Source organism: Sinocyclocheilus anshuiensis, unplaced genomic scaffold (assembly GCF_001515605.1).
Source record: "Sinocyclocheilus anshuiensis isolate Anshui unplaced genomic scaffold, SAMN03320099.WGS_v1.1 scaffold700, whole genome shotgun sequence".
NCBI classification, from domain to species: Eukaryota; Metazoa; Chordata; class Actinopteri; order Cypriniformes; family Cyprinidae; genus Sinocyclocheilus; species Sinocyclocheilus anshuiensis.
Window position 1 is genome coordinate 933,404 of NW_015555756.1, and position 23,034 is coordinate 956,437.

Here is a 23,034-nt window from a genome sequence, read left to right on the forward strand (position 1 = left end):
CGTGCGTGTGTGTGTGTGCATGCGTGCACGTGAGCTCCACGGGGACACACTTGCATGACTGTTTTAATTCACACAGCTCATTCAGGTAGCAACTGTTCCCGGACAAAGAGAGGGAACGATGAAGCTCTGGGGGTTCTTACCCTCTGGTGAGCTTTCCTCTCACTGGGTTCGCTGACCATCTCACTGTCTTCTGGTCCTCCCAGCTTTTGTAGCTTGACTTCAAAGCAGCTTCTTACTGTGCAATTTATTTGCTTTTTGCTGGAATGATGCCCATAGGGAGCAGCCTGTTTCATCCATACATATCCCTCGTGGGTATAAATGCAACACAAGGCCTAATAAATAATGGAACAGTGGGCAAATATCTGTAGTTTCTGATATGAAGCATGTTCCGAAGGATGGCAATACAATAGCTAATGGAACTGGGTTTGCTGGCTTTACAAATTGGACAAGTGTGTTTTTGACTTTCTGAACCATTGGTGGACCACAAATCCTGGCGTCTCCCAAACCATTATAGGAGGCCCCACCCACAAATTGTGACATCATGCACAAGAGTTTGGGGGTGGAACAGTATTGCTGATAGAGACAGACAGTTATGGTCTTTAGGTGTAATATAGAATTTGTTTGTTTGTTTTTGTTTGTTTTGTTTTTTTTGCACAGCAATAGTGCCTTCCTGAGTCTGTTTCCTTAATTTTTTTATGTTTGACAGTTACTTTTCAAAAAGTCCTGTACATTCGTCCTCCTCTAATACTCAAGGCTAGAAAAGAAAATAGTATGTACTGTCATACATATTTTTTCCCTGTTGTTTTAACCCTGAAGAGCAAAGTAAAAAAGATTTTAAAAATGTTAAAGTCTCTACCTATGTCTTTTTCCTATTTGTTATTACACAATGCAAAAAAAAAATAAATCATGGAAGTCACAAAGTCACGTTGTGAAATATGAAGTCACATTGCAGTATTGTAAAAGAAAAGTCACCTTTTTATTGTATTTTAATATATATATTTCATTTTAATTACACTGAAAAGAAAACCTGCCTTTTCAAATCTATTCAGTACACATTTCACTGTAACTTAGTCCTAAATGAGAAGAAAGTTATTCCAGAATGGAGCTCTGGTCTAAAAACCTTCCTTCACATTAGAGTAAGACAGGTGATGGACAGCTGCTCCATCATGTCAATTAGAATGTGTCTTCTGCATGTTGTGCACCTGACCAATAACTACCATTCAAGCACATGATGTACTGTCTCCCTTGATTTATCTGTGAAACCACAGCCATTTGATGTGGCTTCTATGCAGAGCAAAATCATAATACAGTAATGCACTCCAACAGACTTTCACGCATGTTGTCAAGCCTCCAGAGACTTTCCACAGAGCACCTCAGCAGCACGACGACCACGTATAGTTGTTTCATAAAGCTGACAGCACTATCTGTTTAGTGTCGTCCTCAATTTCCAAGCATCTCTCATGCTGTCAGAGGTGAGTCAGCTCTCTTCTGCAGTCATTCTGCAAACGTGAGCTCACCTGACTTACTCGTGGCTTGATGTTCAAGGCCGTGCCTGAGGTCAGCGCTTCTCATGGATCACATCAGCAGCATCTTCGTACACTGAACACATGCCAGATCTCTGAGAGGCCCCTCGTGGACCGCCAAGTGGTTTAAAAAGCCACACACGTCGTGTAAAAGCAGTTCTGGGTTTGGATGTTAAAATACGTGCACTTTGGTAAAGAGTACAATAATGTAAGGATATCAGTCTTCCTGCAGCATCATTAGTGCAGAGTACCAACTCTGACTGACCAATCTCAAAATGATTATCAATTAATCAGTTTAAAAAAACTGACCTCAAAATATTGTAACAGCAGTGGATATTAACCATACTTTAAAAATAATCGCAAGTTTATCATATTAGCCATACATTTTCGGTGCATCCCAATATAACCCAATTGGTTATGTAATTAAAATGAATGCAAAGATAAAAAACAAGTCTGATTCATATTAAAGTGTCAGTGCATTAGAACTTCTAGTGGAAACAGAGTCAGTTGAAAGTCACTCTAACCCTAAACTGAACATGTGACGCATGTAAGCATTAGGTCAAAAATGTATTACGGTTCTATTTTCAAAATGGATAGCTGAAGAAAGAGTTCCACTTTTGCAGTGCTGCTGTCAGCACCAACTCAGCTGGTACAGCTCAGTGAAATAAGTTTTGCAGCTCATGTCGGTTATAGATTTAATTTTCTCAGTGTGCTTTTAAATCCGAGAAGAACTCCAGTCTGAAGACACAGACTTCCTCAGGCAAGACAAGGGAATACTTTTGTCATCTGTATCCCCGTCTGTTCTCTCACTCTTTCTCTTTCTTCCTGTTTCTCTCTCCATGCTTTAGGTAGGTAATATTATTCATCACTTTGAAGAGGTGAATTATACATAGAGATTACATAAAGTGAGATGCAGCATCTCATGAATTTCACATCTAACACATTTCCTCTTAATAATTAATGCTTATTTCGCAGACCGAAAATGAGTTTGTTGAAGATCTCCAGATTTGATTAGCAAAAAAAGTGCAAACTGACACTAATGTAATGCCAATGCTGCCAGACATGAGAGCAGTGTGCGGCCCTTACCTGACCCATAACCGTGCCCATTCTTCCACAGAAGACCAAAAATATCAAGATATTTCCTGTGCTGTCAGAGTGTTATTCTCCAGATGGATGCTGAATGAACCTGCAGTATGTAAATTAATGTTTTAATTATTTTAATTTTATTTATTTATTCCACTGTTACTGTGGTTACTGTTAATTGAATATCCTCTGTTGACAAATAGTTGCCTTGTTAACACATTTGCAGCAAATGAAAACTTGTAAACATGCTGTTGAAATGGCTGAACATATTTAAATTCATGAGGTAGCGACATACCTTACATGTCATTGTAATATATTGTTTAAAACCTGTGAAACTAATTGGGTCAGAGATTTGAAGAGGTTCGTCTGAACATAAATCCAGATTTTAATATTTGTTTTCTCACTATGGTGAAAATCATTTGCGATTCATCCTCCACTTTGTATTGAAACCATGCTTTAATCTCGTTATGTTGACCATGTTTGCTGCACTGGAAGAAAACCTGATGCTAAAATTATATTCAGTGATATTTAAAGGTTGAGTGATTTTTTTCTTTTGTGATTGAATTCAAAAAGGTTTAATAAATGTGAGGAGAGCAATCCATTAGCATTTCATTTCAATAGCTGTTGTTCACCTGTACTTGCTGCCCTGTAAGTATACGACCTGGACACTGGAATCTTGCTTAAAAAGAACTCCACAAACATATTTTTGTGGCTGATCACCTGAGCCATGAATGCAACTCGCTATTATAAGGGGAAAACATACATCTGTTTCACATGGAAGTCAAAAGGTCACGTTGTGAGATATAAGTCCCATTGCAGAATATAATGTAATAGTTTGAGATACAGGGCCCTATCATACACCCTGCGCAATGCGGCACCAGTCAAAGTGTTTTTTGCTAGTTTCAGCCCGACGCAGTTATCATTTTCACGTCCTGCAACACGTTGTTTAAATAGCAGATGCATTTGCACCCATTTGTTCGCCCATGGGCGTGCTGGAATGAAAACCAGGTGGGTTCAGGTGCATTGCTGGTGCATTGCTATTTTGAGGCAACTGAAATAGACTGTGCCATAGACCAACTAAAGTATTTTTACAGTATTTTTTTGTTATGTAAAGAGTGCGTTAGTAATATGCGCTTATAGGCGGGTCCACAACGTGTGTACACTGCTTATTATACACAGGGATGCGCAGCAGCCCTCAAACATGCCAAATATTAAAAATTAAAGGATTACAATGTAAAAGATTATTATTGCGCAAGCGCAACTGGCTCTTAAAGGGAATGGGAGATGTGACTCTGATTGGTTTATTGCACGTTATGCCCAAAACACACCCATTACTGATTAAGAGAATAGGGACAACCCTTTTCGATCATGCACCGGGTGCACCAACCATTTTAAACTAGCAAAAGTGGATTTGGACACGCCCTAAGTGCACCTGCGCCTTGCGCTTTAGACCATGCGCTTAGATTGTTAAAATAGGACCCATAAAATCACTCAGATATTGATGGTAAATTTCAAACAATAACAAAGAAATGGCAAGTAACACATTGAATTACATACTGAATTGCAATAATCTGTTTATTTTTACTTTAAGATGGAAACAGGATCTTTAGTTTCTTGCTGCTTAAACCATCTAAAAAATTTGTGAAAACATCTAGAATAATACTAAAATATAATGATATATTTGCATTTATGTTGCAATTTCAGCTTTGAATTCAACCAACAGCATGCAGAGGAATAAAACATTATGTTAGAGAATTTCTCCACAGCACTGCTTAGTGCGACAAGATGTCTCAGGTCATAACAGGCCACCTTTGTCAGCGAGCGCCGCGATGAAATGGACGAAGAGAAAGCAGGAGGGATGGAGGACACGAGAAAGGTGAAAAGAACAATGAACGAGTGAGAGATAAGGCTGATTAGAGTATAGAGAGATAAGATGAGGAATAATGCGTGTGGGACAATGACTAGATGACATCAGAGCAGCTGACAGCCTGAAGGAGTCAGCGTTTTCTTTTGACCCCTCTACACGAGAGTGATAACGTGCCCTCAGATGTACAGTCAGGAGGTAGGGAAAGACTGAGTTGGCATTGATTTTGCGTGGATGAGATTGAGGGAGGGATAGAAGAGCTAGGGGGCGGAGGTGAGGTGTTATGGTTGATTCTGCGAACGTCAGCATTTTCCTGCAAAATTTTTATGTGTGTGTCTGTGAGCGTATGGCTGTGCTTGTTTTCCCTTGGGGCATCTCGTTCGTAATTTCCACCAGCACATCACAAAACTAACTTTCTCTGATCATTATCATATTTCTTAAACACTACTTGACATATTTGAATATTGCATATCGAGTGATCTCCATTGGAGCTAATCCGTCTCTGCAAAGTCTTGGAAGCACTGATTATACTACATATGGGGTGCGAAGAGAAGCGGGCGGCTAGCCAAAATTTTCTCTAGCGCACACACAAAACCAAGAAAGTGTTGAGAGTATTTGGCATCTGTCACCAACTTTAAACTGTCTTCAGTTTATTTTTTTCCAAGACAATTTTCTTGTCCTCTCACGCCTTGCTCTGCAATACCAAGATAAGTGTCACTTCTTTCCTGACACCGTATTGTGTTGCATTTGACATTTTGTGTTGCTTATGTGCCACCAGCTTCTGGTGACATATTCATATCTATGGCAAGTTTAGTATTCCTGTAGCAATTTGGATTAAACTTGGTCCAACTAAACCTGTCTGGGCACGGAGCCCAAACAAAGCACAGACTGTAGTCAAAGTGTCATTGGCTATAATGAGTGTATTTGTATGCTAAAGTCTCCTCTGTCAGCGAGAGTTATAGTTGTATGGGTGTCGCAGGCTCTCGGCTGTCAGGACGTGTCATCCATGTATACATAAAGTGGTTGGGAGGTGTAATGTAGTGTCATGTTCTATTTTTTAATTCTCTCTTTCTCTCCCTCACAGCTCTTAATCTGCTTGGCTTGAATTGGCAACTGAAGCCTACTGAAGGGCATCTAGTGAACACTGGCCTCAGCATGAGTATTCCTGGCATTGACGACGTGGCAACAGTGCCCTCCGGAGGCAGAGGTAAAAGCAAAAAACTCCTGCCAAAACCTTGAAATACAATCAACGTGAAATCCAAGTGACCCGATGACATAAAATGCAAACCCCCTGATGACATGAAGCCCAAACTGCCTTATGTTTACACTTGTCAGTCATTTTATTATGTACAATTCATGAGCACATGTTATTCTAGTGGGGGAAAAGTTTTATAAGTCCCATCCTACTAATTTCTTTTTTTCTAGCTTAATATTTCACTTATTGAACAATTTTGTAATGTAATAACTAGGTAACAACAGTATAATAACAGTGTAATAAATATAATCAATTGCATCCTAGACTATTGTTGTTCACTGAGTCCCACCCTGCAATTTTATAGCTAAATATGTTTTCCCTCTTTGAAAAAAGATTTAGTTTTGTAATAACCTAACAATAACATCACAGCCTATGTTCACTAAGTCTAACTCATTTTACTCAGAAATATGCCACAATCGTGAAAGTTAAATGTGTTACGATTGAAGTTTTGTATTGTCTTCAACTCTTTTCAATGCCTCTTCTGCAGTTCTGCATGAGAAAGTAATGCTAATGCATTTATTTAAAATGATGAATAGATTTATTCACTGTTGGCTTGTTATAACACATGTTAGTCTCTGTCAGCTTGAGGCTTTGTAAGAATCATCTGAGCCCAACCAGTGATTGTCCTATACTGTATATTGAGAGAGTACATTAGTGTAAAATCACAGTCTAGTGTGCCTTTTTCTAACGACAACCTTTGATAAACTGGGTTTATGAGACGTTTTGGATCTCAGTGGACTTTAGTTAATGGTTCAAAGCACTGGCTAACTCTCAGTGGCTCCGACACAAAAGAATCTCCTCGTTTGTTGTGCGTTCACCTCAAATGATTTATCATTATCAGTGTCAACACGTTCAGATGATAACGACTGCCACTGACCTTTAGAGAGTGCCGGTATTGACGTTCTTCACACAGAGTACAGCTTCTTCTTCCTTTAGATGGGTCTAAAAGAGTGGGTCTTTATGAGAGAGAACACATAGATGCAAATCTAGGTTTAACTGTGGAGAATGTGTGTGTGTGCACAATCCTATTTGTTTTGGGGTGTAATGAAAAAAACATGCCTCCAAAACTCCAAAAACGTACATATACATACAATTCACCACAGTTTCCAATTCCTTGCATTACTATGTTATGTACACAAAACACATTTACCTAATACATTTTAGCATTTGCATCACCAGCTCCATATGTATGGCTTTTCTGATGTAGTAAAATTGCTTGGTATCTCACCTGGTACGTGCTTATATGAGTCCAGGGAAACAGGAGTCACAATGCTGACTCAAACACACGTAGAATCAAGCTAAAACAATTTTATCTCATGTTTGCATTTGTTTGTAGGTAGTACAATATTTTCAAATGCGATTTCAAAAGCATTTTGCGCCACTGTTCGGACATTACATTTCTGAACTGCTGCAGTGTGTACAACAACCAATGTAATAAAACCTTGCCACATTCACATTCATCTATTTCAGATCAAACTGAACATGCTTTTAGCATCACTCACAGGACATCTCACTTTGAAAATGTTGCAAAATGTGTAATATTACTTTGCAGAAATGTCACAACAGGCACGTTTTTCCAGTGAGTCTGGGTTGGTAATGGAAGAACTCCTGTCTGATACAGGATGAACATAATGTTGGAGGAAGGACATTGTGTGCGAAGGCTTTAGAGTGCATTTGCTCTCTCTATCGCTTTCTCTATTTTTCTGAAGTGTTTTTTCACCTTCACTTTGATGGAGAGTTTCTGAAGAAGGGCTAGCTGTCCTACAGACAGACATGCACACAGACACGTGTGTTGTAGTGTGCTGTCAGTGGGGGAGGAGAAACATGATTCTAGACTCGCACCATTTGAATGTTGTTGTTATGTGAATCTACAAGGCCCTTTCACATGACTCATGTCAGGACTTCAGTGAACTTCTCAACACAAGCGTCATGTGTCTTTTTGACCTTGACATGAAAAGCGCTTCTGATAGCATCACAGAAGACCAATTTTTTGTGTGTGTGTATATATATATAGCTTGACAGTTAGAGATATTGAAAGCAAGCAAGAGAACTAACATGTCTTTGAGCTCGTGACTGAAAAAATACATTGCTGAAACCTTGAGGGATCTTTGAAGCTACTAAGCCTTTGCGGTTGCTGTGAGGTGATTGATTCTTCACCTATGTTTTCTACATAAAGCAACATTTGCAGGCCATTTGACTTCTGTAATGTGACATACTTTTGAGTGAAACAAGATATTAAAGGGGTCATATGATGCAATTTCAAGTTTTCCTTTCTCTTTGGAGTGTTACAAGCTGTTCGTGAATAGATAAGATCCCTAAAGTTGCAAAGACTAAAGTCTCAAACCCAAAGAGATATTCTTTATAAAAGTTAAGACTAGTCCAGGCCCTCCTAAAATGCCTCGTTTAAAAACGCCCCTACATGTCTACGCCACTGTGTGGGAAGATTTGCATAACGCCGCCCAAATGTAACTTTATTGTTGCTGCCACTGCCGCCTCCATGTTGTGAAGACGCTGTGTGTTTCGTTTGCGAAAGCGAAAATACTTTGTTTGGCCTTCCAAAAGAGGACACGACTAGAAATCAATGGTTAAGTTGTATTTACAACACTGTTCCAGAACAGTTCAAACCAAATATTCAGATGTGAGCAACGCATTTTACGGAGGACACAGTCTGTAAGTACGTTTTCATATTTAAAGAATTTGCCACTGATGATTCAAACGCGAGTTTTGGGCAGTGTAGAGTAGCGCTTGTTGTTTGTCGTTTCTCCAATCACAAATGCAGACATGGTTTTATGTTTTTGCGGCGCGATGCAACGCAACGCATAAAAAGACAGTATAAGTCATTATAATCTGTAATTATGTCCCCACTGGATGCAACAAATGCCTCGTTTATAATGGGTTTTAATGTTTTTGTCTCGTCGCTCCGGGAGATGGCATCACAGTATGGTAAGGGCCGTAACATTTCCGTCACACGCTTGAGGTATTCGGCCAATCACAACGCACTGGATAGCTGGCCAATCAGAGCACACCTCGCTTTTCAGACCGATGAGCTTTGTAAAAATCAACGCGTTTCAGAAAGGCTCGGCATAGAGGAGAAACAATAGTGTACAGTATGTGGAAAATAATGTGTTTTTTGAACCTTAAACTGCATAAACACATTTCATTACACCAAATACACAAAATAATGTTATTTTTAGCAACATCATATGACCCCTTTAAGCTGGAAAATATAGTGCAAAACTTCATTTCATCCATTGGGAATCAATTGGATTGAGAAAGGTGCGCATTACATACCAAAATTAGTTGCATATGGATAATAAAAATTGTGGAAAAAAATATGTTTATGCTTCATTTAACCCTCTGATGGATGCCATCCACTAAAAGTCACTTTAGTAATTTAGGATGTGATGTTACATGCGAACCAAACTGACTGCATTTGACCCTTACCCATATAATTTTATATGGCATTCCTCTTTATATGGCTTTTATACAATAACATACTGTACACTCCACATCTCTCTGGAATATATCCCTCTTTATTTTGTTCCAGAAGATTCAGACATTATTAGTGTATTTGTTTATTTACATATTTATTTATTTCAATAGAATAAGATCTAAGGAACACTTTTATTCTGGAATTATTCAGAATATTTGTTACTCAGGCATTTCTATGGGGATTTCCATTCAACTCTACTGTGGCTATTTCTAAGACTCTTTCAAATAAAATATTGTACTAATTATAATTTTACAATTAGATTTTAATTGAACAAGTAGACCTAATTAAGTGCTTATATTTTAATATAGCCATAGGGAGCTGTAGAGAAACAAATTATAGAAACACTATAAGGATAAAAGTGCTTGTATGTACCTAATCAACCATATTTTGGGGAGAAATTTGTGCCCAGAAATGAGTTACATCTGACAAACCACCTTCTGGGGAAATTCTCAAAAAAAATAAAGTAAAAAGGATGATACAATCAGTCATTTTCTGTAGTGCTAGGTAACAATTTATGATGTTATTTTAGAAAATTATAAGAGTTATTGTAGGTTTATTGTAGGTTTTAGGTTGCAGGATCTGAGGTGACTGACCTAGTCATACCTACACATACCTAAACAAGGAAGTCCACATATATCAAGACCTTGGTGCGAGTGTTCGTTCATGAGAGGAAAGCACCTTTTTCAGTGGCTCTGATGTCAGTAGTTCTGACTGGTTGAGAACTTGAGGAGTGTGAACTTCTGCTCCAGAGTACAAGACTCTTCTTATGCACCCTCTCTAGGGTACTTTCTCTTCCCCTTTTTTCTGCTTCTCAATTTCTCTCTTTATCTATCTCACTTTTTCCATCTCTCTCTCTTGCTCTCTCAGTGTGGTGCTCTCGTTCAGCGCAGAGCTGTCCATCCATGCTCCGTGTTAATGAGGAAGGTTGGTGTGGACTCCCACTGGTTACCAGACTGGGCTGCTTTAACCGACCTGTCACTCAGACCTGACACTGCATGTGCGTGCGCATGTTCTCTTGCAAAAAGAAGGCTTGATCCATTTAGGGAAAGAGCTTGCTCGCGCTTGCTCAATTCAATTCCTCTCTCTTCATAACTCGTTTAAATGCAGCCAGAGGTTTTAGCAGGCTGGGAAACAGATTGTCTCTGCTTATCAGGGCACATCAAACATCGAGAAAGTAGACTAGACTGACAGCTAACACCAAGCCCACTCGTGTTGCACTGGCCTCTCAGACTCAAAAGAGTGTGTCTGTGTGTGTTGTGTGTGTGTTGCTTCCGATACTATCAAGGCCCATTTACTGGGTTATTTTCTGATTGGAGTTGCTGCGATCTATCTGCGCTGTCAACACAACAACAGTTTTCTCTCTAGAGGACAGACTTAGCAGGTGTATTGGGAAGGGAGGAGTGCGTGTGTGGCCAGTGCTGTCATGCAGAGGTATTATGATCTCAAGGGAGAAGACAGGGTTTGATTTAGGGTTGATGACTTTGGCAGCCCACACCGCACACTCATTAGCACAGAGCTGTGTCTCAGTGGAATAATATATGTTGATTTTTCTTTGTACACACTGCAAATATTTTCACATGGAGCAGAGGATATTCCCTGTTCTCTGTGTCTTTGAAATACTTTCTTAGTGTTTTTCCCCCCTCAAACAAATCTTGTTTCTTCTCTTGGCATCCATCTCAGGGCCGTGGGTGTTGAAGAACAGCAGTATAAACAGCGGGGAGCTGGAGCTGGGTCAGCGTGTCAGTCAGGATGTTACTCCAGGCGTCTTCTGGAGGTCTCTGCTTCACCTGCGCCAGCCACACTTTCTCAAGTTCAACATCTCCCTGGGCAAGGATGCGCTGTTTGGGGTCTACATGCGGAAAGGCCTGCCTCCTTCACATGCTCAGGTGGGCAAATCGCCTCATGTCTTGTTTCTTCTTTTAAAGGAGCCAGGTTCACTTACAATTATGGCTGAGAATCCAATTTTTAAATACTGAAAAACATGTTTTTTAATCTAAATCTTCTAAAGAGACATGATTGCTTTATATAATGAACAGATTTAGTTTAGACTTTTATTAACATATAAATATCTATACACATACATACAGCACATCAAATGTGGTAAATAGAAGCTCAAATGTGCTCGATGCGCAAGATCTATTAAAGTTTGTTCTTACGTGCAAGTATGTTTGAGCTACTTTTGACCATATTTGATGAGCTCTATGTATGTGCGTTAACTGATGTTTATACGTGAATAAAAGCCTAACTTAAATCATCATAATAAGTGATTGCATGTCTTCAGGAAACCTGGATTAAACTGCTCAATTCTTAAAGATTGCATTTATATGTCTTAATGTACTTTTTGAATTGTGAACGTTTTTGTGGAATGGGTTTTCAAAGGATGGACAGAAAGCTCTCACGTCTTTTTAAAATGAACACAAGCCTTATAAGTGTGGAACAACATAACGGTGAGTAAATGATGACAGATTTTTCAGTTTTTTTGTGAACTAACCCAAACAAAACAAAAATTTAAAGTCGTTAAGCTGTTCAATTCAAATGGGTTACTTTTAATTAGAGCGTCTCTTAATAGACATTTGAATCGTGAAAGTTGTGGTGGACTGGACTTTCAATGGAGGAACAGAAATTTCTCAGGTTTCATTAAAAATGTCTTCATTTGTGTTTGAAAGGTAAACAAAAGCCTTATGGGTTTGGAACAACATGAGAGTGAGTAAATGATGACAGAATTTTCATTTTGGGGTGAACTATCCTTTCAGTGCTCAAGATCTTTACATCTGAATTGAATGACTCTTATGAGCCAGCTCATTTGTCACAGATGACCTCACTGGTCTGAAAAAGCTTACTCACTGAAAGAGTCAGCTGGTTATTGAATTGATACCTCAGTACACACTAGGGGTTGCACCGACTAATCGACTAGTCGACTTCAATGCTCTGCCATGACACTTTAGGATTGACGTCGACTAGTCCTGTTGAGGGCGCAACAGGATAAGAAATCTTTGAAGGACTTCCACATTTACGCTCCTTTTACAAACAGTTAAAATGACAAATAAATGCATACTCTGAAAGCGCTCCACAAGACGTGTGAGTGTGATTATATTACTGGATGCTCGAAATTGAACAGGAGAATGCACGTGTTAAACAGCTTATTGCACAGTTAAATTAATCGCCGTTCTAATCTAATGCGCTGCTGCACTGTAACGCACACACATAGGCTACAGACAGTAGCTCGTACATCACGCACACATCGCTGGCACACAGAATCATTCAGCGCGGAAATGTATTGTCAACACTGTTCTGTGATTTCTCAATAAAATAGCTTAGAAACCGAACAATTCAAGCATATATTTCTTAATAACTAAATTCCACAGCTTCACTACTAGTAGAGAGACGCTGCCAGGTAGAATTAATTCACACACGCAATCGCTCTCACTAATGCATTCATATGAATGTAATCTTTACTGTGCTACTTTATCTGTATCTGATTTAGAATGAGCAGAAATCTGTGAGAAATATAACAACCCAAAGACAAAAGAACTGATACAAATGAGCTGTTATAGGAGCAATAGCCACGTGGGCAGCTCTTTCATATGTCATAGCTGTGCACAAGGTGTTTGTCACAGCTCCAGACTTATTTGTTCATTAATGACATCATCAGCGACTAGTCGATTTCGACTCGACTTTCATCACATAAAAGTCGACTTAAAAAAATCAGAAGTCGTTCAACCCCTAGTACACACTGACTTAACTTCAAGTCAATATTTTTGACATAGCTGATATCCGGTCTGTATTCATAAAATTGTTACTGTGTTTAACCTAATGTTTGTAAGACTTCTAGTTACTAACATATTTTCATAATGACAGAGCTGTTGAACATGACTGGTTATTTGTCATTATGCTAATTTTTTGTCTTCTAAGTACTGAGTCCTTAATAGACTTTTTAGGTACTAGAGGCAGAATCTAAATCAGAATCATAAAAATCCTGATGATTTCTATTCTTATTAATGTAAAAAAGTCATTATTGTTTGCAGTTTAAATACGCTCAAAGAAATGTCTGTGAAAATACGGCCCAATGTTCCATGTTAATATTAGGGAATTGCATTGTGTTATGTTTTAGGGTTGAAGGAAATGTCCATAAACTTAACGGAAAATGTTTTTCTTATGGTGTTGTCTTAAATTGTTTTTCATGAGCATGTATCTACAGTAACTCTAATGATTGACACTGTTATGTTCAGACTGACCCAGCAAATGCCAACATGGTCAACATATATTGGAAATTGGGGTTGGTTGCCATTTGTTGGGACAGTGTGTGAGCTAGCATTTATAGAGCAAGGAAATCTGGTTCCCTATGATGTTCCTCCTTAAAAAGACAGGTTTTCGTTAATTGAAGAGACCATCTGTGCAGACAGGCTTTTTTGTTTGCAACTTTTTTTTAATGAATTGTAAATGATTTCCAAATTATCGCTGCATATTTGTCTGCAGAATTCTTACACTTGTCTTGTCACATTCCAGAGTTGTTATCTCTTCTACATTTTGATTTAATTTGACTATTTTGATTGTCATTACAGTTTTTAGTGAAGGTGATGTCCCGCAGCTACTTGCCTCGCTGATTGTTTTCTCCCTCTGTCCTCACCTCTCCCTCTCTCTTCAGTATGACTACATGGAAAGGCTGGATGGAAAAGAGAAGTGGAGCGTTATCGAGTCTCCTCGTGAGAGGCGCAGTATTCAGACCGTTGTCCAGAACGAGGCAATCTTTGTGCAGTATCTGGACCCCGGCACCTGGCACCTGGCCTTCTACAACGACGGCAAAGAGAAAGAACCCGTCTCATTCAGCACTGTGGCTCTAGGTAGACACATCCGGCTTTTATTTACACGCTAAAGTCAACATTTGAAAGGAAGATGGTAAATAGAAACTTGGCTGTTTGGAGACCTGCTGTTTAGAAGATGCGTTTAACTGCAAGCCGCTTGCACAGTTCACCTGATCTACCCTTAACCTCATTTTATATTTCAGTTTGAATGTGAGCAGTTGAACTGGGAGAGCTGCTTTTATTCCTTTCACTTACATTTCTCTTTAGGTCATAGAAGGAATAGCTGTATTTCTAAAATAAAAGTAAACACTGAAATATGTTTTTTGCAGGCAGTTTCTCTACAACGGTTGCTATAGTGATGACTTAGCAAAAGCACAATGCCAACTTTGAGACTTTCTTCTGTAACAGTTGAGAGGAGCTGTCACAGCAAAGCGGAAATCTGGCCTCATGTCTGTCATGACATCAGGCAGTGATGCAGAACTCATGAAGCGTATAGGAGGTCTTGCTGTATTTGACATATTCATGTACTTTATATATTGTGTGTTTAAATATTCATGCATAAACTGCTCACTTGTTCACTCATTCAATATTCAGAACATATCAACTGGCGCACGCTTCAATAAATGGACAAAGAATGAGTAAAAAACTGAAATTGTTTACACATTTTAACACATTTTAAAAATCTGTTTTAAAATTAAATACAAATGTGGTTTGATGAGATTTGTAAATATATTTTTATATATTTCATAGACTTTTTTAATCTTTTTGTTTAATTTATCAAACATGACTTACACTATTAAAGACTTTTACATTATTAAAAAATAAATGTCTAAATAAAGGTTAAAATCATGTTTTTAAACTTTCTGTTAATCCAAGAATTCTGGGAAAAAAAACTGTCAGTTTCTAAAAAAATTTAAAGCAGGACAACACTGATAAAAACAACATTGATTTTAACATTGATGATAAGAAATTATGTAAAAAATAATAAAAGCATCCCACTTTATATTAGGTGTCTTTAAATACTATGTACTTAATAAAATAATGAATTGTTAGGTACAATGTACGTATTGTATTCATGTTGACTTGCAGAACACTTTTGCTGTTATTGAGGTGGGATATGGGTAAAGTTAGGAGTGTAATTATAGATGTAACTACAGAAATGAATTACAGATGTAATTACAGGACAGTATTATCAAATATATCAAATATAAGTGCAATGTAATAGCATTTATGTATACAATGAGTGCATAGTATCAAATTAATTTAGATGTAAGTATGTAAGGACCCTTAATATAAAAAACACATTTAACTACAAAATTTTGAACTGTATGGTTTTTTTTCTCTCTCTCTATTTGAGTAGAGTATGTCACAAAAAAAAGTACTTTTGCTGCCTCTCTGCTGTCTGAATAAATCCATAGAGATTAAGTGCTAAACGTGTTTGGGCACTTAAGCCACTTAAAATGAATGAATGCCATTGCATTAGATAACAGAGTATCAAACCAAGTGGCATTTATCTTAAAGAAAGACAGCACAAGCACACTTTTCAACACATTTCACAAAAGAAGTGTGTTTGGTTTAAAAATAGAAAAGACTAAAACGTACAGTATTTGCACACTTTTTGGTTGTCAGGCATTAAACATTTTCAGAAATGCACCTGCAGTTGCTCTCATAGAACACCTGTTTGAACTGGAGAAGAACCAATTTCATACATCCACTCAAAATCACCTTGAGATCAGTTGTTTACAATTCACTGCAAAAAGGATTCAGAAAAGTGAAATTAGCTTGGAGAAAAACTTGTTTGCAGATGCCATTTTGATATTTATCTAATGCAGTGACATTCATACATTTTTAAGTGTGGCTTAAGTGTCCAGTTATTTTCTTGGTCCACTATATTCATAACAGTATGTATGATTAAATATTCAGTTTGAGGAGAAATACACACACACACACACACACACACACACACACACACACACACTGTGCTCATGAGGCCTCTTAAATCTGATCACATACTGTATGAATGTCTGCGCATCTTGTTCAGGTGATGGCTACTGTTGATTTGAAAAGCATTGTTTATTTTAGCATTTACCGCAGTCATAGTGTTATATTTACCATAAGGCTTTGCTGAAATGTGTCACAGTAATTCACATATTGCCACTGAATCAATAACGATGGCTGAAAGTTCACAGTGTGCCATGCTGTGTATGAGATTATTTCACAAAATGCAAGAAAGTTCATAGCGCTATGACTTGTTTTTTTGTCAGGCAGCAGCGTTTAAAGTCTTCTGAATTTGTGAACGTTACATTCCACTGTCCCCCATTAATAACTGAGGGTTGTAAAATGTACGCGTCTCTTATGTTTCGTCTCAGATTCGGTGGAAGAGTGCCCCCAGAATTGCCATGGCAATGGAGAGTGCATGTCAGGAGCGTGTCATTGCTTCCCAGGGTTCCACGGCACGGACTGTTCCAAAGGTACCGTTTACTGTCACACTGCCGGAATGTTTATGCTAAAAAATTATGCTTCACTTTGCAGCATTTGTCAAAACATTTTCGTAGTCATACAAAAAAGCTGTGTTGTGTAATAACATTTTGTTCACTAAGTCAGAACACCTTACTTTCACATTTCTAATTGCAAAGAGATTTACCTGTCATTTGTGATTCTTCTCACGAAGTCAGAAAAATTCATTATTCAGCATAGAAATAAGAAATTATATTTAGCCTATTTTAGGACCATTAGGATTTTTTTTTTTTTTGCATTGTGACATTATTGTAAGACAAGTAAGCACATCCACCCAGTAAAATTAATGTACAATAATTTTTTTGCATTGTGACATTATTGTAAGACAAGTAAGCACATCCACCCAGTAAAATGAATGTACAATAATTTATAATTAATGTGTTGCAATAAAAAAGTTAAATATTTCTTTATATCTTATAATATATCTTTATGCAAAACAATATTATATAAATGTATATATATTAATAATAATATAAAAAATAAACATGACCTGTCACCTTGTCATTTTACATGTGATCTGTAAACTAATTAATATCAGTAATTAATATCAAACTTAATCATTATTATGTCATTCCATGCTGTGTTGTTAGATAACCTTTAGTTTTATATTAAATTTTATTTACAGTGACTTCAAAATGAACTTTGTGAGCCACTGGATTTATTTGTGAGGTTTTTAATGAGCGAGTTTTTATTTCAAATTTGCTGTAAGTTTTAAATTGACTTGCTGCATGTTTAGCTGTGATGCAGATATAGATGTGTGAAGCATATGTCAGAATTTTCCCTCGAGCTCAGCATTTGTCATCAGATCATCAGTGTACATAAACTCTGGCCATTCGTCGTGGCGGCTCTATGACACTGTCACATCACTCTGAGATCCAGACGGATGAATTGCAACATCACTGATTAATCCCATCTCAGTTATGCCAAAATGTCTGATGGGTTTGTTGGCTTTACTGTGCCAGACCAATCTTTTTGAGTGATGAAATGCTCTCAGTGGAGGCTTCGTAAAGAGAAATATGTGTGTGTGTGTGTGTGTGTGTGTGTGTGTGTGTGTGTGTGTGTGTGTGTGTGTGTGTGTGTGTGTGAGAGAGAGAGCTCACCTGAGACTATAGGCAGCTAGTTTATTACTATCAAATGGCGTCTCCTTTGAGTAGCAGAGAGTGCCGTTGATATTGCCTCTGAATCTCTTACCTTAATTACACAAGGCATAGTCTACTTTATCACCATATTCAGAGAGCTTCAGCAGTGTTTATGCTGCCTTTGAGGCTGAATAGCGAACACTCTGTGGGAAAAATGCGAGGGATGATTCTTTTCTTCCTTTCCTACATTCATTCATTCCAGGCAATTTTTCATCAGAAACTGTAACAGAAAACTGTATGCCGGCTATTGCTGGAGAACAAAGTTTAACTTGTCAAGATAAAAACTACTCACAATTTAAAATAGTTAAAATCATGAGTCTCTTTTGAAAAAGTAGTCAGCTATGTAACTACTGCAACTTTTTTAAGGGGCAATACATGATACAGTTTGAATCCGATTAGAGGGCAATATATGATATCAAATTATAACATTTCTAATTCAATCACAACTGTACAGTATATGAGGGTGTATAAGTAAATGACTCTACACAGAGACTGGAATTGGTGAATAGTTTCTTTAAAGGGGTCATATGACGTTGTTAAAAAGAACATTATTTTGTGTATTTGGTGTAATGCAATGTGTTTATGCGGTTTAAGGTTCAAAAAACACATTATTTTCCACATAATGTACATTATTTCTCCTCTATGCCCCGCCTTTCTGAAACTCGTCGATTTTTACAAAGCTCATCGTTCTGAAAAGCGAGGTGTGCTCTGATTGGCCAGCTATCCAGTGCATTGTGATTGGCCGAATACCTCAAGTGTGTGACGGAAATGTTACGCCCCTTACCATATAGTGATGCCGTGTCCCGGCGCGACGAGACAAAAACATTAAAACCCATTATAAACGAGGCATTTGTTGCATCCAGTGGGGACATAATTACAGATTATTATGACTTATACTGTCTTTTTACACGTTGCGTTGCATATAGCGCTGCGTAAACATAAAGCCATGTCTGCATTTGTGATCGGAGAAACGACAAACAACAAGTGCTGCTCTACACTGCTCAAAACTCGCGTTTGAATCGTCAGTGGCGATGATGAGCATTAGTGACTTTTTAAAAACATTAAAAACTTTCACTGACCCCAAACATTTGAACGGTAATGTATGGTATGTATCAGATTATATAATTTAGCATTTAAAACAATTAGGGTTTTTAATCAATAGGGTTAAACCTGAAGAGAAAAGTTTATGAATTTCTATTTGGATATAGAAGATGTAACATTCCACCAGAGAGTTGATCATACTCAGAGACTGGAATTGGTGAATCATTTCTTTTTATCTGGTTCATCCAAATGAACCAATTTACTAAAACATGTCAGACATGTCAAAGCTACGTACTGTATATGACAACAGTTCAGGAGGGCACATTTGCTTATTGTGAGTGCACAAGGACATAAAATAACAGCGATGTATCTACACTGTCTGAAAACAGCTAAAAATAAAGTTTTCTTGACACACGGTTTGAGGTGATTTCATACATTTCAGTGTATTTGTTTGGATTAACTCTATGCTTCATTTTTCTCTTATCTTATCTTACATTTCATACCTGAACTTCTCTTAATGAAGCTGGTTTTCACTAATTCCTTTCAAACATCCTCGTCTTCTGTCCTTTCCTCACTCCCTCATTTGTTTTCCCTCCTGCATCCTTTCGTTCCGTCTTCGTTACAGCGGCGTGTCCCGTGCTGTGCAGCGGGAACGGACAGTACAGCAAGGGTGTGTGCATGTGCTACAGCGGCTGGAAGGGCCTGGAGTGCGACGCGCCGCAGGGCCAGTGTGTCGATCCCAGCTGTGGCGGTCACGGGACCTGCACCCAGGGCAGCTGCACCTGTGAAGCGGGTTACCGTGGAGAGTCCTGCGAGGAAGGTAATGAGCGCATCGACGGCTTTTCTGACCATCTCATTTTCAAAACTCTTTTCAAAACTCAGAAAAACCTCTTCCTCTGAGAATCTCGGTTTTCAAATGTCTGCTATAAAAGCATGCTGGTACAAGCATAATAAACTTTATTAAAGCGGTGAAATTCAGTCTATTGATCGAGCTTTTAAGAAATTGGCCAGAAATGGAGTCTCTGAGCGCATGTTCATATGAGCTGCAGCTGGTTTTTGAAAGTGGAGAGATCCCAGAGGTGAGTTTAGAAGAGAGAGGTGAAAGATGAGGAGGAAAGAGAAGAAAAAAGCAAGTAGAATGAAAAAGTATTTTCAAACTCTTTGTTTCTCTCTCTCTCCAGTGGATTGTCTTGACCCCACGTGTTCGGGACATGGCAGCTGCGTGTCTGGTCAGTGCCACTGTAAGCCAGGTTGGTCCGGGCCTCTATGTGATGTATCCAGAGCCCAGTGCCCAGATCAGTGCAACGGTCACGGAGCCTACAGCCCTGACACGGGCCTCTGCAGCTGTGACCCTAACTGGATGGGCCCCGACTGCTCCACGGGTGTGTTCCCATCAGCCATTTTCACCTTCTCACTTGCTGTCTTCTCAAGCTATGCTGCAATATATTGTAATCTTTCATTTTCATCCATCTACACTCTCGGGGGATTCACTAAGCATGAATTGCACCCGCTGATAGCGTTGTTTATTTGCACTCGCTGCGTGTGCTGTTTTAGCACCCGATTCATATGCAAATCAGGTAACGGCACAAACACACCCCAAAAAAATTAGTGGACGCAGTTCCAACTTCGGTGGATAAGGTGCAATCCAAAATAATCTTCATAAATAAAATATTATAATAATAATCTTAAAATATATATTGAAAATAAAATGTATAATTTATATAAAGGAGACTTGTTTGAACTGAAAATAATGACAGTGACTTGATTAAAATATACATGGCGCAACCAACACAGATAGTGATTTCTTATAATGGATTGTGGGTGATTGGTGAATGAGATTTGATATAGAAATATTGTGAAATTTCTATTTTAATATATATATACATGGCGCAACCAACACAGATAGTGATTTCTTATAATGGATTGTGGGTGAATGAGATTTGATATAGAAATATTGTGAAATTTCTATTTTAATATATATTTTTAATATAGGCCTAATATATATTCCAGTGATGGCAACGCTGAATTTTCAGCAGCCATTATTTAATTTTAATCATTATTTTAGTGTCACATGATTCTTCAAAAATGATACTAATATGCTGATTTGGAACATTTGAAGCATTTTTTATTATAATTACTTTTTTTCAGGATTCTTTGATGAATGCATCATTCAAAAGAACTGCATTATTTTTTAAAGAATGTAAAAGTCTTTAATGTCACTTTTGATTAATTTAATGCATCCTTGCTAAATTAAGGTTTTAATTTCTTTCAAAAAAGATCTGACCCAACCATGTAGATAATACAGATATTTTAGTGTGCTATTGACTGGCATAACAGTGCTGTTTTTAGCAATGTAATTATTTACATTGCCAAAGCATTTGCAACTTTGCTGCAGATCATTAAAACAGTGCAAAAGCAAATAGCAATTAAGTAAATAACAGAATAAAAAGAAGCAATAATAACAGAATAAAAAGAAACATAATAATTGAATAATTAAGAAGAATAAAATAAAGATGTATATAAGAGATGGAAAAATAAGAGTAAAAACAAATCTCTCTTTCTCTCCAGAGGTGTGTTCAGCAGATTGTGGGAGCCATGGCGTGTGTGTCGGGGGCGTTTGCCACTGTGAGGAGGGCTGGACAGGCACAAGCTGTGACCAGAGACTGTGTAACCCACAGTGTGTGAAACATGGGACCTGCAGGGATGGCAAGTGCCAATGTGAACAGGGCTGGAACGGAGAACACTGCACCATCGGTAAACACACACACACACACAAACACACATGGTCTTATTCTGCTTTGAAGCTTTGAGCTAGTCAAAGGCATTTCCCTCGGTTCTGTGACTTCTTTTACACCAGTGTCTTTCAAAGACTTTTCGGCTGCTGTTTGGTCTAGATTGATTTGCTCATGTTTGCATCAGCACACAGAGTACAAAAACATTTTTGCGCGGGTGTGTATGTTTGTGTGTGTTGCCATTATTTTATAATCACATTCAGAGTAAAAGGACACGGTCTTCACTGTGTGATCCGCATCTATAAGAATATTAAATGACTTTTTGAGCTCTGGAGTCCAGCTGGAAGAGGAATACTAATGGATGCCGCTTTGGTTGCATGTGTTAGGATGCTTGTTTTAATGCTAATGAGTCCAGCTCTCCCTCTCCACCACTGTTTTCACATCATTGTTTTCAGACAATTATAGTTGATGGATTCCATGCACACAACACTTCTTAATGCTGAATTCACAAGCCAAAATATAGCAGTCAACCAAAAGTCATCCATAATGGTTTTGCTTGGGTTGATTGATAATTGATGTCCAACAAAAGAGTTCGTCTGACAGGTTTTCTTAGTGGTCTGTGGCATGCATGCTGTCATTATGGTAATGAGTTTTATGTGGCGAGTAACATTTCCTATGGGCACCAAACTAAATCAGCCCAAATCCAAAATAATCACACAGTTGATCAGTCTCTCCCTCCTCTCTTGCAGATGGCTGTCCGGGGCTGTGCAATGGGAATGGGCAATGCATCATGGGACAGAACAGCTGGCACTGTGAGTGCCACAATGGCTGGAGAGGGCCAGGCTGCAGTGTTGCCATGGAGACCTCCTGCAATGACAACAAGGACAATGAAGGAGGTTAGAAATGCATGTCGAATGCAGAAATTGTTTCTATCCCCTTTGGCCTCATATGCATCACATCTGTCAAGACTTGAAAAAAAAGCTACACTGATGAGATGCAGAAATTTTGGTTAGGACAATTGTTATCTCACCATTGTAAAGGCCTGTTCACACACAAAAATTAATATTTGGTGCGATAAACGGCCGGTAATGTGTTACTTCAGACTGAGACAAACTTTCATATGGCATTAAGGTGACCAATTTTTTTTATAGAGAGGTGTTCTTTGGGGCAGTCGTGGCCTAATGGTTAGAGAGTCGGACTCTTAACCCAAAGGTTACATGTCACTCTTTTTTGAAAACGTTTTCGTTTTCCTTGTTTGAAAACGAATCCACGATAAAGTGAAGTGAACAAAGTTCTTACTGATGCGGTCTGGAACTTCATTGAAAATAAAGTGCATCCACTCTTTCCTAACGTTTGGGATTAGAAGGAAGGCAATGCAAAGACTGCACAGCGTCTTGTTGTCTTCGGAGCGATCTTTATTGTTTGGTTTCTGTGTAGACTAACGAGAAACATTAGAGTCCTGAAACTTACAGGATGTTTTTATAGTACAATGAAATGTGTAAAGATCAAGGGAATTTTGGTTCCCTTTCAGTCGGTCACTCTCGACGTCACGTCGGATGACCGACGAATTGGGATCTCACTTAGA

At 38.3% G+C, this 23,034-nt stretch overlaps 1 protein-coding gene across 5 annotated transcripts in view; it reads left to right on the forward strand.

Moving 5' to 3' along the window:
* Positions 1–23,034, forward strand: part of tenm2b (teneurin transmembrane protein 2b) — a 269,320-nt gene that overhangs the window by 221,663 nt on the left and 24,623 nt on the right. For 4 of the 5 annotated variants that reach the window (XM_016467623.1, XM_016467625.1, XM_016467624.1 and 1 more), the window contains 8 exons: positions 5,555–5,677; positions 10,899–11,104; positions 13,864–14,059; positions 16,390–16,491; positions 19,343–19,537; positions 19,899–20,099; positions 21,286–21,471; positions 22,199–22,345. In XM_016467623.1, coding sequence (XP_016323109.1) covers positions 5,555–5,677; positions 10,899–11,104; positions 13,864–14,059; positions 16,390–16,491; positions 19,343–19,537; positions 19,899–20,099; positions 21,286–21,471; positions 22,199–22,345 — 1,356 coding nt within the window. The remainder of the gene's footprint in view (positions 1–5,554; positions 5,678–10,898; positions 11,105–13,863; positions 14,060–16,389; positions 16,492–19,342; positions 19,538–19,898; positions 20,100–21,285; positions 21,472–22,198; positions 22,346–23,034) is intronic. The other variant, XM_016467628.1, reaches the window with a different exon arrangement.